Source organism: Bombus flavifrons, chromosome 2, assembly GCF_040668555.2.
Source record: "Bombus flavifrons isolate JBK064 chromosome 2, iyBomFlav1_principal, whole genome shotgun sequence".
NCBI classification, from domain to species: domain Eukaryota; kingdom Metazoa; phylum Arthropoda; class Insecta; order Hymenoptera; family Apidae; genus Bombus; species Bombus flavifrons.
In genome coordinates this window covers 5709495-5727104 of record NC_138443.1, presented here as the reverse complement: position 1 = coordinate 5727104, position 17610 = coordinate 5709495, and the positions used below count along the sequence as shown (strand labels likewise).

Sequence of the window (17610 nt, the reverse complement as noted above, 5' to 3'; positions counted from 1 at the left end):
CTCGGTAGAAAATTGCTTTATCTACCAAGTATTGCGGAGAGCGTTATACCTTGGACAATTCATATATTTTCTCATATTATGTGCATTCCGCACAATTTTGAAATTCCAAATTTCGTATAAATGCATAAAAACCCGCAATCTAGTAATTAGTAAATTATGAATTTTTATGTGAATTCATATCCTTCGGAATATGATCTAATAAATTGGATTTATGTAGAGAAATTTTTTACCTATTAAATACTATATTTAATTATTATGATATTTATATATTTTTTATATGTATGTATTCTATGCATTTTCACACTTTCAAATTTTCTTTAAATGTATAAAAATCCGCGGTCTAGTATTAAGACAGTTTAATATTTGATTAACAGTAAAAAATTGTAACAAAAAGAATGATAGAGACGATTTTGTTTTAGTCGAGATAAGAATGATATATCTCAGCTAATAAAATATACTCATATAACTTTTGTGTGTTTTTTTAATAAAGAAGATGGGTTTACATACTGTATCACGTATCATTCAATTTGAAACTTATAATGGGAGTTGTACCGTACAATGAGTAAAATTGCATGTACATTGATGAAATAAATAGTCAATACAACCGAATGAAAATTATAGAAAATTTGGGTACTATAATTATCTACTATAGTAATTTCGATCTAATAATATAATAGGCCATGTAGAGCCACCACATACATATACATATATATTAACTTTTTTTTCCACACTGTCCACCATAAATAGGACAATAAATTGAACTACACTCACATTCTCATCGCTGCCACACATGCACATGTCCATTTCATACTATTTCGCATCTTGCATTTATTGTAACGACATTATAATTTAATTATGAATAATGATAAGAACACATCGTTTAATTGTATCTAACGCAGTAGCTATCTACCAGTAACATTATAGAAAATACATAACGACTTTCTTATCGTCAGACCGATTACATACGAATTGTTACTTGTTAATTGACATTTCCAATACTGCGAATTGCACGCGATTTTTTTTTGCTGGTGTATAATTACAATGTTCAATATTTTCAACGTAAAAAGAAGAATATTAATTAAAAAAAGAGACATTCTGTGGTATTCACTTGTTTGATTTATTTTGAAAGGAAATATTCTGATTTAATTCACTTAATCATTTTATTAAATTTGGGAACAAGCTTTTCAATTTCACTCATACATTAATTAATTATTCACTGTATCGCAGATGTTTCAATATATTAATATACCTCAAGAGAAAGAGACAATTGGTTGTCATTTTTCTTATGTTTTCATTATGAATGGAGTATAAACAAAATTATTTATAGTATCATTATATATGTATTAAAAAAAATAATACAAAAAAAATTATAAATAATTTGGCCATTGTTAGGTATCAAAATGTGCATACATATTATGTGAACTTTAACAGTAATAATTATAGTAATCTAGGATCTTGAACAGTCGATAGTTTAAAAAATTCTAAGGAAATTGCAAAAAAGTATATTTCATATAAATATAACATTGGATATAACTTTAATGTGAATATAATTCCAAATTTTTATCAATACAGTAATTTAAACAAAAAACTATATCCCTGAATTTTTAGAATTTTATTTCATTTTTTACTGATCCTTCGTTGTAAATAAAATGATCGAGTAAAAGCTTGAAAAAAGATTATAATAAAAGATTAAAGACTCATAATAATATAATAGCGTAAGATTTTGGCATAAAAAATTGATATTTGTATGAGCATAGACACTGCTTGATGCATTGTATGTCAAATATTCTATTACATCCATTCCTATAAAATAATAATTAATAGACTGTTTCGTTAATTTTGCACATCCGCGATAATATAATCTTAGAAAACAGTGTAATATAAATACATAGTACATATCTATAGGATGGCAGAAGAGAATTTTTGAAGAACATCAATAATTCTCTATTGGAATGAGGCATGTTTTGTATTGTAACAGGGAACATGTATGTATATCTAGGTGCCGTAAATTCTTCAAAAAGTAGTTGGACAGAATGGTCATGTATATTATTGAATTCAAATTTAGTTCAGAAGCTAAGTCAATTATCGTTTTCACAAAGAGATTCCATTTAGTCCCATTTTTATTGGTCTGTCTGTAAAGATAAGTATTTAGAGAAGTATAAATAAATAAATTTTTCACTGAAACTTTTCAATAGCGTTTATCAATGTGTTCCTTGGCGTTGTCTGTGCATTTCTTTGTCAAATGAGATGTATATATATAGTTTTATATTTATATACAAATTATATTAAGAGTTAGAAAGACTAGTAGTTTTATACTAACTTAGTTGTCAATACACTTATACAACGAGTCATTTATGCAGTGACCCTGCATTATAAGTAGGAAAACTTAAGAATCGTTTTCATATTTTGTGTTTAAAGATTTGAAATCTATTCAAGGCGATTCTCTTCACCTTTGTTTTCTGGTCATTTTGAGTGAAGTACACATAAAGCTCTGATAGTTCTTGCATCGAGAAGATCTGGAATCTTTACCAGGGAGAGTTTGTTAAGCTTTGCAATATTTTGCTTGGAGAGTGGATCACCTATCTATATTACATCAATACAGATATCAATTATTACTTTAATTAGTTATAAACTTAGACTCAGTATATATTATTACTGAACTGTAATGGCTTAATAATATTTCTTTACTTTCTGACAGTCAGAGGGACGATAGGTTTATAACAGTACGTGATATAAATTATAACTTTCCTTACTTCCTAAAAAACGTAATTCAAGACGCTATTAAAGATTTCTCTTTCGTACAATTGTAATAACCTTATAATAACAGAAATTTTATAATAAAACAAACTAACGCTTGAATCCGTGTTGTACATATTTGTGCACAGGCAGTTTAATAATTGTACTTTAAGTAACTAAAGTTTACTAATTGAACGCTCTTTACTAAAGTAATATTTTAATAGATAATATAAACGAATTTTTGTGGCTTTTGATTGATCTCGGTTCACGTACCGTAAACCCACTCATCGTGTAACCATCTTTAGTTTTCATTGATAATAAACGATCATGGTTATAATTTCACGCAATTCTCTAACTAATTAACTTTGAGATTAAACGCACATATTGTTACTTCCTAAGTTTACAATGTCTATCTACTTGAACGGTCATTTAAGATTTCATTTATAACTATAACAACAACGATGATGACAATAGTTATGATTATGATTATGATAGTATAATGAATAATGATAAATAGCGATAATTACAACTTTATCATGATTAATTCTCATTCATGTTACTATGCAGTGTATGCTATTTGTTTTAATGGAATGTCTATCTTGATTTTCATTAGAGTTCAAATAAAACTACATCTGATATTGAGTATATTTTTTCCTATCAGAGCTATTTTTTTCATAGCCGTTACTTTCTCTTATTTTCGACTTAATAATAAATTCAACTTGTTTTGCGTTAACATGGTCGATAAAAAATAAAAAATCATATGTTTGAGGTGGGTACAGAAACGTATTTAATATTTGATGGGAATGACGCTCGCTAAGTATGATCAACCGAATGAAGATAAAACGTCATTCTATCCCAATTGTTTCGAAAAATTTTAATTTCCTTAACTATGAGCAAATGTCATTAGGTTTCAATCAGTTTATGTGCCACTTTAGAAGTGTCTAATTTTATAACGGTGAGTTTCTCTACCAGTCTTTTCTCCTTCTCCGAACCTAGGCATTTTAATTATTAAAATCGTCATATTTTGAACCCTGTGTTTAACTGTGTCTCGTTTTCAACAACATTTGTGTATGGCACAAATGAATATAGAGCTCACATAACTAATATGCGTATATTACTTTTACTTCTTCCACGCGGGTGCACTAATTGCGGGGAAGAATTTAGAATTCATATTTCTTCATTCTTCGTTCGCTATTATTTAACCCTGTCGCAAAATTTCATGTTACAATCTGCCAATCTTGAATTTGTATACTATACTGATGTTCAAAGATATACATATACCATTTTCCTTTAAAGTAGCTTGTTTCACTTTCTTTACTATAGGCATATAATACGCGTAGTATTTGGGATAACGGCAATAAAATTATTATTAACGATCGTTTAATAAATCGCCGCAAACATTTTTCTTCGTTTTCTTATTGCAAATATTATTATAGAAATCTTGATTAATTTTACAAAATTCACTTGCCCCCAATTACAGTTGATTAGAAGAGTTCCAGTTTTGGCAATCCAGAAACGTGGAAGTCAATCATCGCTGTTGCTGCTAATGTTGTAAGGAAAGACTGTCAGTACGGTAGTATTCGATGATCTGATGTTAACCGCTGATAACACGGACGGTCCACTTGTTTCTACTGCATGCTAAAGCCTCCATAAGCTAGATCTTCGTGCTCCTGATCCTGATCCTGGCATGCATATACACAGTGATTTCATTAGGGCCAATAATAATTCGAATGACCTATTTCTATGTAAAATGATTATATCGAACGTACGTAGTGTCATGTGATCAATGCTAGATTTTCTACTAAAATGCTGCTAACGAATTGAAAATATTTAAGTGAGTGAGTGAGTGAGAACTAGCGAATTTTCAATTCCATCGTAAAAATATTAGTGGAGAACGCAATGGTACCGGCTTGTGTTTAACGACATCCTCCTTTATCTATGATTGTACCGACCAGCATGAGTAATGGCCACCATCTCTATGGGCAAGGAACCTCTTCGTTTGACGATCGGTTCAGGAATCGAGTCCTTTTTTCCTAGTTCCCTCTTCCATTTAAGCCATGTGCCATTATCATTTCCATCTGTGGATCCTCCAGAGAACATTTCTGGTCCTCCGGAACTCCTTCTCCTCAATACCTTTTTCCGATTACGAGGCTTACCATTTATGCTACTCCTATTGAACATATCACGGCGTAATTCGGATATGTCTGCTGGCACTGAACCTCGCCGCGGTGACGGCATGCCAGGGCCGGTACTATCGATTATTCTTGTTATTCCGTTATTGTTGCTACTTCCGGTATTGTTATTATTATTGTTATTATTTATTGGGAGATTTTCTCGTTCATCTAAAAACATGCAGCTAGTAGTAACAAACTTCAAGCAAAAACTTGTTAATTACAATTTTAATTATATAGCGTATATACATACTTGTTAAAGACAAGATATTGCCAAGAAGATTTCCAAGAGCAGTTTCTTGCGGGAGACTTGCTCTTCGAGGTCCTGCAACATTACCCTCTCGAGGTCCTAAAGCTAATCTATTAAAGCCACCACCTGAAAATACAGCAAATATTATTATAATATTAGCCACGCTTTATTGATTTTATGGAGATTTAGAACAACTATTATTTGTTGTTCTCTTACCCTGTTGTCTAGTAATGTCATTTGGTACAGAACCACGCCTGGAACTATGATCAACCCTGGTTGGTATAGCTGGTGCCGTAATGTCATCCAATCTAGACATGAGGCCAACTGGAGCAGAGCCACGTCGTCTGGTCCATGACTAAATAATGATCGACAACATATTTTAATTTGAACTGGTACTTAGATGAAATAGAAATTAAAATATTGCAGTAAATATAATTATAATTTCTGTGCTGCCATTTCTAAGTTACACAATTATTTCTTTATAATTCATTATTATATTAACTACTCAAATTTATAAATTATTATTTTTAAGCAAATTAATTGTTCAAAAAATCTAGAAGCTGTATATTAGGCATTGAATATATTATGGAACTTTACCTGACTTCCCTTTCTAGACAAACTAATTCCTTTTGTGTCTTCTATCGCTCGCGGATCAACGTTCTCCTTCATCTGTATATCCATACTTAGTTTGGCTACCTTTGAATTTCGTTCTTTCATAGGATCCGGATCCCGTTTGTTACCGATAGAAACAATCTCGTTATTCGTATCTGCTCTTCGCGAGTCGCTACCACTGTCGCTCGACGAAGATACGTTCCGAACAAGGGGCGGCGAGTCTGGCGGGCTACCAATAAAGAACACTTTATGTGTGCTAAGTTCGGAGGATACTGGTATCGCGGTAAATCGTCTACCACTGGTATCAGTCGTTATTGTCTTAGTTTCTGGCACAGGAGTTGAGTATCTTCGTAATTCAGAGTTGGTGCACTTTGGTTTCGTAGTAACGGTTATCGAACCATACTGTTCAGATTTATTTAATATTGTAGTCCGTTGCTCCTCGCTTATCGACTTTTCACTTTCTAATATCGTCTTCGAGACGAAGATAGTACCTGGCTTAGATTCTTCCTCGATGCTGTGACCATCCTTGTCGGTACGTGAACCGGCTAAAGACGCGTAGAAGACATGCGTGGAATCTGTTCCTTGAGCAGAAGTTGGTCGTTTGTATCGATTTTTTAAGCTGATATCTTCTATACGGATCGTTTGAACCGAATGACGACGTGGATATTCGATAGTTGGTACGGGTTCTGTTTTCTGTCTAAATGTTTCCGGAATCGTGGAACCTCGTCTCTTATTTAACATATTTACTTCTTTTGACATTACAACGTTACTGGTATCCATTTCTTTCGACGGGGGAGTACCGCAGCGGCCATCCGAGCACGATTTCTCTTTCACCGAACACGAGGAAGAAGCCGAACTGTCTGCCTCTAATAAGATCTGTGAGTAACATTGCGACATCTCCGCGGTCGTGGACAAGTACCTTGTTCTGACATACGGTTGTAGTGGAGGGAAGGTCTGTTGTCTCGTCAGTTGTTTCGTCTGCGTACTTGGCTTTTCTACATCCGATTGTAATACCGTGCTTAATCTCGAGGCTTCAGTGCTATTCGTGATACTGGCTATGCTGGTTTCTGGCAGAAGACTTTCAGCACTGACCGGTCTTTCCCCTGTATTACTGGCACTCGGGGAAAGTTCGGGTATACTGGTCTTGGACGATAATAAAGACATCGAGCTTGGATCTAAAAGACTCTGATCATCTAATTTCCATAAAAGATTCCTCGATTTGCTCTGTTCGGTCGGTAGACTCTCACGCCTAACGTTACTTCGTGGAAGAAGAGTCATAGGTTGCGTGATACTTAATGGTACGGAATGGCGTCTTCCAACGCGTTCCAGACCAATTCGCGCTGGCAGACTCTGCATCTTAGAGGATTGAACGTACGCAGCTGGTATCAGCAAATCGATACTTGCTGTATCCTCTTCCGCAGCTGGATCTCCCACAGAGCTGACGGCGTCTTCCACCTCCTCGAGTTCCGAGATTTCCGTTTCCGTATCCTTCGCTGTTTCTTGCAGAATTAAAGCTTCCCATTTCTTCTGATTTGTACGCAGGTGTTCCATTAACGATACACTGAGACCATCGCCCAGGAAACGATGCCATTCCTCGTATAGAGGCGTCACCACGAATTTAAAGAATCCAGCCTGTATCTTTGGTATGCTAGTGGTATGCCGATCACATAATGGCGTCACCGGAAGGTTTAGACGACGTTCGTAATCACCTTGACGAAAGAATTCTTCGCATACTTTGTGCGACCACTTCTGCGAGATGTCCCAAGGCCTGCACGGGTTCGATATGTCGGCACATTTCAGGGCTATTTGCAGAATGAAATGCCGATCATCTGCGCGTCTCATTTCCAGCAGGTTATCGTCCAAGTAATGCTGCAAACATACGGCAGAAGAACGATGAAATATGATAAAAAGAAGATATTAAATTGATATGAAAACGATAGAAGAAATAGAGTTCTCTCTCTCTCTTCCTTTGCTTTCACGCAATTTTCTTTCCTAGCACGTATTTATATTTATAGATAAAATAGAGATCGCATAAAAATTCAATATCTTTAATGAATTTCATATCATCGTTTGGTTACTCGATTTTTAGTATATTGTTCATATGTTACGATGCGCGAACCGTTCTTTAATGAAAGCTGCTGTATTGTCTGAAGAAAGTTTGTTGGATCGAAAAGACTGCTTCCATCAATTTCTCATATTTTCTCAGACGCAAAGAGGTATTAATTAAAAATAAGCCAAATACATCTTCTTTGTAAAATCTCTTTTCTTCAAAGTATTTTTTGTATCGATAAATAGCTAGCGTGTTAATATTGCCTATAAGATGACGAATGTTAACAAGATTTTTCACAGCTCACTTTGAATCGAATGAGAAACTCTTGTTGTCTGGTGATGTCTGTCGCTAAAATCAACGAACTGATGTGCCGCTGAAGTTCTGGCCTCACGTTGGCTGGCAGTTGATCGGAAACTCCGCTCTCCAGAAGACATCCTATCGCTGATCTCCAATGATGGTTCTCAAGAACCGACGTGTTCTGGAAAACCGTCAACGAACGTTTCTTACCAGTTCTACGCAGCTGTGTATTAAACATGTCAAAAATTGCGTCGACTTACTTGATAGAGAGCAGCCAAGTGATTGCTCGTGGCAACTAGGAACGGTTGATTGACGCCTGGATGATCCAGATCGTGCGTCACCGCGGCAATCAGCGACGCCATAATCTCCAAGTTGGTTAAGTGCGCCCTGATCTGTAAATTTACGACGTTGCATATCTCATTATGCTTCATCTTTTACAAGCCATAAAATCTTGTCGTATATACTTACTTTTTCCTCTTGGAGGAAGCAGTGCATCGCCTGCGTCACATCGGTCGCGTGTATACTGTTGTGGTAAGGATTTGTGCTATGATAACCCTCCTCGATGAAGGCTGAATGGGAGAAGACGGAGTATGATTAAATTGTTTGCCATATGTTTTTTAGATCTTGCGTGGTTGTTTTAAATAAAAATTAGCTTAAACGATAGGAATCACCGTTTAAACGAATTACAAAGAATAAGAGTTGCTCACGCGAGTTTCTTCGCATCTAACGTGTTATGTGTATTGGAAACGTACAACTTTATCAATTTCGTTGTTTAAATGATGTAATGATGTAATAAAAGATACGAGCGAAAGGGTTCGATAAAATTTCTATTTTTCTGTAATTTAAACTTCTATCGCGATCTCTTATTTAACAACTAGTTCTTGTCCGCGTGTCTGTTCGCGTGGATATACGGAACGATTTTTAAGCAGCTGAATTTTACGTGTTTTTTATACTAACAGTTAGGTGATTCTTCGTAGTAAAGAATATTAAATTATAAAAGGATTCGATCTCAGAACAAACACCACGTGAACAGCAATCATCGTTGCTTGAGTTTTACCAAACATGGGAGCGCATACAATTTGGATGCCAGGCTATCTCTCATCTTCTAAGAAATGGATCGAGGTGAAACATAATCTATTGTCTTTTTCGGATACTAAGTTATAGAACAGAGAAAACCCCATGAAAATCCGTTCAGTAGTTTTTATGTGATACGAGACAAGCAAAGGCAGACAAAAATTCCAAAAATTACCTTTTCTCCATTCCTGTTCCTGGATGATTGGGGTTTCATTTTCTTTTATTCAATGTGTAGACATAATCCTTCTACTGTTTCATTATATGTATATAAATGTCTTAATTTTCATACAAAATGAGTTTTTAATAGAACGATAAAAGAGATAAAGAGTACTGAACGTGCAAACGAATCAAAGATGAAAGAGAAAAAAGGAGATGAGAAGAGAGATGAAGAAGCGACTGAATCGAAGATGATAACGAGATATTAGTTCGTAGTTAATTTATGTCAAGAAATGCAAAGTACCGAATCGAAGATTACTTGGTAAATAAATTTTTGATAATAAATAAATTAATAAATAAAACAAGGGATCGAAAAAGTAACATAATTAAAAATGTCTCGGGGCTACGGCGAAGTTAGATCGCAGACTCTGCAAACATCGAAGAACATGAGGATGTAACAAAAATATCATTCTTAATATTCCACAACAGTTTCCACGCGAGTTTTTGCGCTTAATTAATTTTAACGATATAACTCCCCAAAAATGAACGATTGCGCAACAGAAAACCACAAATTATTTCATCTAGTATTTTAGGTAAATCTCCTCGGGCTTTGTCTTGTAAATCCCCTAAAATACCTTCGAACAAATAATACGGTCGATCATCTCGATACTTTTTTCAACAATTATTATCCATCATCTTCTCTATCGAGAGAAACTACAACAATTATCCTCGCGTAGCCAAGTTTGTTTTAGTCGACCGATTGCGGACTTAAATATTCACGTAACCCCATCCAACCTCTCTTTTATACATGTCGCTACATAAATCCTGTTTGTATGGAAATTTTATACAGAATAAATAAATAATAAGCGTCGTGTACAGTCTATAAATACGAATACGTACGGCGCGTAAAGAGGGCTGTTTCTCTTCACGGGACTCTCCCCTTTTGAATATTTAATGGTGACGAATAGCTTCCGACCTGTATTCCAGGCCCGACGATGACGTAAAAATTTCGTGCAGAAAGAGAGCAACGATCATTAATACGGAGGTATACGCGGCTTCTGCTTTTCACGGAAACGCAGTATCGGAGAAACGGGAGCGATACAGCGGCTTGCGAAGGTATTCGAACAGTTACCATCAAGTTTTGTTTACGAATGTGTCGTGCGTATTATACGAGTACGAAATTTGGTGATATTACGAACGAGTTTATAATTTCTAAATTAAATCGCGTCTTACGAAAATTCAAAAAGTGTCTGATTACGTTTTTAGCGCGGTGTATATTTATGTGCGTTTACGTGGTTTTCATCAAACGCTTGCAAACGCGTTTTCCAAAATCGTGAAATATCATAAAGTATTTTCCAAATAAAAATTATTTTTTCCATATCATCATAACGCGAGTTTTGACGAAGTGATCGCTTTCGCTATTTACTTACCGAACAATTTCCACACGGTTACCACGTCCAAGTTGAAGTACTCCAGAAGTCCGTACCAGTGGAAAAGGTGGACGCATAATACCGGAAGCGAACGTCCTGAAAATCAAACGCAACGTGATACGACGGGAATGGTATCTAAGCTGTAAGTCGAGCTACCGTGTCGTCGAGTTAAAACCTCATGGACATTAAATAACAGTAAACTGAAACTACTTTAAAGCAGAAAAATTCCAAATGATGAGAGGAAGGAATAAAGAAGAGAATTAACAACGTTTGCACGGATGCGATTCGCATTTCTAATAGCTTTTACTCTTTAGTATTATTTGTATCAAATTTTCATAAATTTAATTAATATCGCGAAGACACTATATACGATTAAAGTTTCATTTGAAAAAAAAAAAAAAAAGAAAAACATATTTCATATGCATTCAAGCTGGTAATAATTAACAGCAAAGCCGGTTAACACGTCGACTGTCACGCGAATTTTATAATATTTTACCCTGGAAGCCACGATAGATTATACGCAACACCATGACATTTACATTTTGCAAAATATTATATTGTATTTCGTGCATTTTCTTCTAACGATATTATCCAAATCGTTTACATTGTTGAAAATTTGTTAGTCTATGAAATTTGTCTTGTTTTAATCTACTGAGAATCAACGTTGGTTTAATACAACACTTCGTTTTCAATTTTTCCAATGAATTTACATTCTCCAGTTCTGTTTCCTGACACTGTGGCTATGGAAAGGAAATTCCAAGGATTCGTTTAATATTTCTTTTACATCACTATTTCTTCCATCTAGATTCTATAATTTTATGAAATTGAAAATTGTCGGAAATCGAAGTGCAGTAGAACTCCCCTTATCCGAACACCTATTATCCGAATATCCGAACGCTCTATCATCCGAACACGATATTTCCTAGTAACGGATGCCTCTTTCCGTTTCAAATATGTACATACGTATTTCATTCGTATACAATAGTATTCACATACGAAATATAGTGACCATACACAATGTATTCTTTTCTCTATTCGAGAATGAATTCGATAGTGAAAAGTTCGGATGAATTTTGATTTGAAGAATTCAGTGTGGAACTAATAGCGTTTTAACTATGAAAACAAAATACCACATAATTGAAAAGCTCGAAAGCGATGTAACTGTAACAGAATTAGCAGAAATACACGGTGCTGGGAACGCCACGATCGCAGATCGCATTAAAATTCACATTAAAAAGCAAAAAGATGATATTGATCATTATTCAAAGCACGTGGATTCCTTGGTAAATGCAACAGTGGAAAAACCTTCGAAATATACCGACGTAATGAAATAATTTTAGATAAAGATAAAGCGATAAAAACAATTAATAACGACGATTTTAAACAAATGGAAAGGACGAACGAAAGAGTGTTAATTGGAATGGTGCTTTCTCACGTCGAGTGATTCGTGGTATTCGGAAAAAGGCTTCGATGGTTCAAAGTAAAAAAGAACCTAACTCTATGCGGTTACTTACGTTGAAAGAATTGCGTTATTTAGCAGGCAAAAAGATCCATATTTAAAGAAATTGCCAATCAACGTTAATCAGTCTTTGAACAGATGAAATTTTACGTCAGAAACGTGATTGTTCTATTCTTCGAAAATTCCATTGTTCCAACAATTTTGTCTCCCTGTTACTCCACTGTATTTATCACATTGTGATAAATTATCGGGTTGGTCCTTAATCAGTTAGTCGTTCTAAAAAATTTCATAACGTTGGCTATCGATGACCACCGAGCGTGTTAATTAATAACTGCACCAGACTTAAACAGGGCCAATCGAAAATGTTCTCGCTTTCTCATAAATATCACGGTTTCTCAGTTTGCTCCGGCTCGTGCCAAATAAATCAAGCTGCGCGTGAATATTGGATCGCGATGGATCGCGAGGATTCTCGCGGATCCTGCAGGTTGGAAAAGCGAAATACTCTTATTTCAAGCGGGAACCACGCTTTTTTTCGATACCACGCGTTCCGCTGCTCTTTGCATGCTCACACGCGGTTTTGACGTTGAATGATAAATCGGGTCGGTGTTACGTTAAAAGCGACGCTTCTTTCTAGGAGTTTCCTTTCTGGTTTTTTTTTTTTTTTTTTTGATATTTTCAAAGATTCTTTTTCACACATGACGGTGAACATCGAGATGCTGGTGCATGTTCCGCTGCAAAATCCAATTTTTAGAAAGCGTGCATCGATGGTGAATTATGTATCTGCTGTTTATTGCAGCTTTTTCGCTACTTGAAGGTTTTATGGTGCTTTCTTTGTATTACAGAAAACTCCTAAATTTATCGCTCTATTGTGGCCTATAAATTTATAAAATTGCCTTTTTCTCTATGTTATTGTACAAACGAAAAATAGATCAATGCATCTGCTGTTTTCTTTTTACATTATACCGTCGATATTTCATTAGCAAATACAGTTTTATCCAATTTTCTTCGTATATCAAACGATCCGTAAATTGTTAATTTTTTTCGAATAATAAAATTATCGTTTTTATTTCGTGCTAGGTTCGTGCTAGATGTATGTAATATTTTTCCAAAAATTGTGAAATCTTTTTACAGGACGATTGTACTTGAGTATCTTGTTAAAATTTTATTTACCAAGATTTAGCTTGAAGGAATAAATCGAGGTAGAAACAAAATGTATCAAGCGGGCACATACACGAAAACATTGTAATAGACATAAGCTTCGGTATAATGAACGAATAGAATACAATACGATGCAACGTTAAAATTTTATTTAAATTTGTATAATTTTTGTAATAGCTTTTAAAAATAATTGAATTATTTACATTTCCTGAATGACGAAGTTTGTATTCTACTGTATGGCGCCAACCTGTAGTGAAATTATTTTCTCACGGATATCATTCGTTTAGATTTGGTATCGTATTGTTGCTGTAAGGCATCTTCTCGTTTGAATTCATGCAACAGACAGAAACGACTTCTCGGAAGAAGTACTTTGTTTGTGAAAGACATTTTGCAATATTAACAGGGCAGAAGTAAAACGCCGTACCAGCCAGTTTGCTTTATAAAATACATAATATCGCGCTGAAGCTTTCAGTACGTGGATAACGTAAACATTCTCTCGTGGCGGGGCGTGGGTATTAATAAAACATTATACACAAAAATCCGCGAGAATCCCGCAACAACCCGATGGAACAAACAGCTTCGGTAGGTATTTAAATTACAGGATAAATAAAAAAATTGAGAATATCTTTCTCTGAACAACTATTAAATCTTATTTTTACTAGAAACTGTAATGTGCATTTTACTTTGGTATTATCAAAGTGACATATAGTATTAAACATTTAATGAAATAGAATATAAAAAAATACTCAACATAGCAAATATAAATATAAAAAAGATAGATATAAATATTCACTGTATCATCATAATCTATGTTATTTAAGTAAACAACTGTTAGTGTAATAAACGTTAGTGCAATATTCTTATATCTGATTTTTTGGCAATAGGAATATTCTCCATCCTTTTACCAAGTAATGCATATTAAACCTTGATCAGCTGAAATTGACTTGTATCAGCTTTTATTCGCATTGCAGACGAACATCAGGCTGCCTTAACTTTGCGATCGAGAATTTGGCAAACTTTGTTATAAATTATTCCAATAATTAATAAACACTAGTCGCGCAATTTTCATAACCGGGAGAAATATACTTCTCGATCCGTTATTTGTTGAAAATAGCAGAAAAACGATTAAACGTTATCAAAATATAAAAAATTCAACGGAGAGGATTGTTATTTATTTATAATTAGATATTTCAAGCAAACAGATTGACTTGGTTTAAAAAATTCAATTAAAAGCATGCAATTCCTACAAAGCACGGAACGTATTAATGATTCAATTGATGCAATAAAACTTTTCATTCGAACGTAAATATCTTCAACCAATTTACTCCATTCGATTATTAATTTAATCTTTTGAAAAATAGCTGCCTAACCTCGAGCTTTCGTCTATCGCTTTCAAATTCAACGTGTTCGCGTTGTCGAGGTTCAACGAGCCACGAAACAAGCAAACTTCTTTTCTTTTTCTTCTTCTTTCTTAATTGCTTACCTCCCGTCACCGTTTCCAGCGTGAACGCATTAAATCGCCAGTTGCTAGCCTTCTGTAACACGCACTGCAACAAACCATCAAATATCGCATTAGGTCGACAGTGAAATAGATGATTGCCGCTAGAAAGGGTTGAAACGTGTTCCCGAGCACAATGTCACTGTAATGGAACAACCGTGTCCATTTCTCGAGAATATAATAAAATAAATCATTAAGGATCTGGAACGTGGCTCTGTTAATCGAACTCTCTCGTGTCGTTTCGTGAAATATCTCGGAGTAATAGCAAGCTTCAATAAACGTGTAATAATACATACGTGGGGCAGTGATTCAAAGAGAGCTTTCAGTAAATTTCAAACGTTCTGTTATAGAAACTTTTGAACGTATGGAATACGAAAGTTTCGCAGAATGCTTGCCACATGTACCTTTGCGTTTATTTCGTTTATTAGCGAACAGAATTAATAGCAAATTAAGGATATGACTAATAATTAAATTGATGTAATTATTATATAGTACTTTTATATATATACATAGGTAATACTTAATTGTTTTGTGGATAATACTTTTTTGGCCGTATACACGGTATCTCAGTTACGCGAGATTACCTAGATATCTGTCTTATTTACGATTGTATGAAAAAACTTCTCAGGGCGAAGCTAAACTATTTCAAGAAGCACGTATAACGGTGGGAAGAATTTTTTCTCAAGTTCATCTTTTCTAGAAGATTTCAAGGTTATCGGTGTATTTTTAAATGATACCCTATATTTTTCGACCTTGGAAAAAAATTGCGCCCTGAAATAATTTAACTTTGTCCTGATAAGCTTCTCATTCAATCGTAAATAATATTTAGGTGATCTAATCGAGACACTATATATTTACGAATATATATTAATATTATACTGCTAAGTCGCGATTTAGATAGTATAATATTCAGTTTATTATCGAAGATGATCGTAGGAAAACAAATTATATCGTGCGAAATTTCGTATCAAAGTTAAGCAAGCTACACAAGTTTGTAATGAACGATAACGACAAGACTGAACTTTGTAACAGAAATCATTCCTACATAAACGAAATTAATCTCTATCACTGAATTTTACAAAAAATACAAGCAGTAACGAACGACAAGTAAAATTTTACTTTTAGTACGATATGACCATCTGTATCTTTAAATAATAGAATTTAAGAACGTGTAAATAAATTTAATTGACATTAGAAAATATATTATCTTAAAGTGAATGCGCGTGAATATTTTGCACACACTTCCTATAATAATATTGACGTTCAACTTTTTAAAATCGACGTGAATTTAAATTAATAACGAAAGCGTAAGGAGGTTCAAATGGATTTTAGACAGAAGGTCTTCATCTTCTTTCACTTTAAAAGGGTGGAACAAATTGAAACTTGGATGAATATGCTGCTAAATGTACCCTTATACCATTAAGCACAAGATGGAATATTGATCCTCCGAGTGTGTGTGTATATACCATATATTATATATATATAAATATATATAGAATGGGTCATGCATTTATTAAATTTATAAGTATAACAAAAAATTCGTTCAAATTTAGCTACATGTAGCTTATTATTCTCCGTTTTTACAACTATTCTGATTAACAGATAAAATTAAAATGATGGAAATCACGCTTGGAATTTCAGCATGTTGAACATTAAGAAATTATGTATATGTGTTTTGTAAATTTTGTTAACAACTGTACAGGAATAATTCCTATTAAAGTGTAATCCCTTCTTTCAGTACAATGATAAAATTCATATTTCCCTCTATTAAAAAATATATTTCCAGCATTTCTAAAAAAAAAAGAAAAAAGTAGACATTATTATTTTTTCTCTGTGAACTAAAATTATCTTGCAACCAAACATCTTCTTTCTTTATTTAGTTACAAGCATGATTAAGTAAACTCAATCCTTTTTTATTCTTTAAAAAATTACGTTTTTCGCATCGGTGTTATTGTTCTCCCAATACAGCGATATTTCCCTTTTTCTATGGAACATGAGAATCAACGAACGCGTAAATTCTAAGCAGAATCAATGACTTTCACCTAGTATCACGATCATTACTGACCAGCAATGTATTAGCATTTAACCGGTTAAATTGCACAAAGGTTCTGATCATTCGACCGGTGTCATCGGTTTTCCGCTTCAATTACATAACAGTTTAAGTGTCTTAACTACTTCGGATTTTATCGATCCGATTACCCGGACCGGTTTCGTTAATTAATTGGTTTTTTTATTTCGATCTAATAAGTTGTACAAAATCAGTCGGAAAAAATGAAGCGTCGTGGATGTAATAGGAAATTACATGCATCTACTGATTTTTTTCCGCAATTATCTCGCTTATCTATTTTAATATCAACGACCTTCTATGTCGCTTTAGATCTTGTTTGTCCCATTGGAATTGTTTTTATTTCATTAGTTTTTAATTTATATTCGCTAATTAAATTCTATTTAAGTACTTAGATATTGCTTAGTAATTAAGTATTAACCATAACTAGTTTCAGTAATTACAATTACTAATTGAAGAGTGCTTGTAAAAAAACACTGTAAGTGCTAAGAAACGAATTTTTCAGGAGGAAAAGAAAACTTATGCATGATAATTTCACAAATTCATGAAAAAGGAAAGTGTATCTGTAGAAGAAAATTACGTTCGTGCTACCTGTTAGTTGTAAAAACGATTCAATGTTTCAATCATTTAGATAGATGGTATAAACAAAAGCCA

The 17610-nt window shown here is 34.0% G+C and overlaps 1 protein-coding gene across 16 annotated transcripts in view; it reads right to left on the bottom strand.

Moving 5' to 3' along the window:
* Positions 1-463: 463 nt before the first annotated feature.
* Positions 464-17610, bottom strand: part of LOC138189667 (uncharacterized) — a 143436-nt gene continuing 126289 nt past the window's right edge. For 13 of the 16 annotated variants that reach the window (XM_069131765.1, XM_069131768.1, XM_069131764.1 and 10 more), the window contains 10 exons: positions 14877-14940; positions 10777-10872; positions 8585-8685; positions 8377-8508; positions 8124-8297; positions 5755-7638; positions 5374-5512; positions 5161-5283; positions 4689-5078; positions 464-4418 (listed from right to left, as the gene is read on the bottom strand). In XM_069131765.1, coding sequence (XP_068987866.1) covers positions 4375-4418; positions 4689-5078; positions 5161-5283; positions 5374-5512; positions 5755-7638; positions 8124-8297; positions 8377-8508; positions 8585-8685; positions 10777-10872; positions 14877-14940 — 3147 coding nt within the window. In that variant the 3' untranslated portion in view covers positions 464-4374. Of the gene's footprint in view, positions 4419-4642; positions 5079-5160; positions 5284-5373; positions 5513-5754; positions 7639-8123; positions 8298-8376; positions 8509-8584; positions 8686-10776; positions 10873-14876; positions 14941-17610 lie in introns of all 16 variants that reach the window. The other 3 variants (XM_069131763.1, XM_069131773.1, XM_069131774.1) reach the window with 3 other exon arrangements.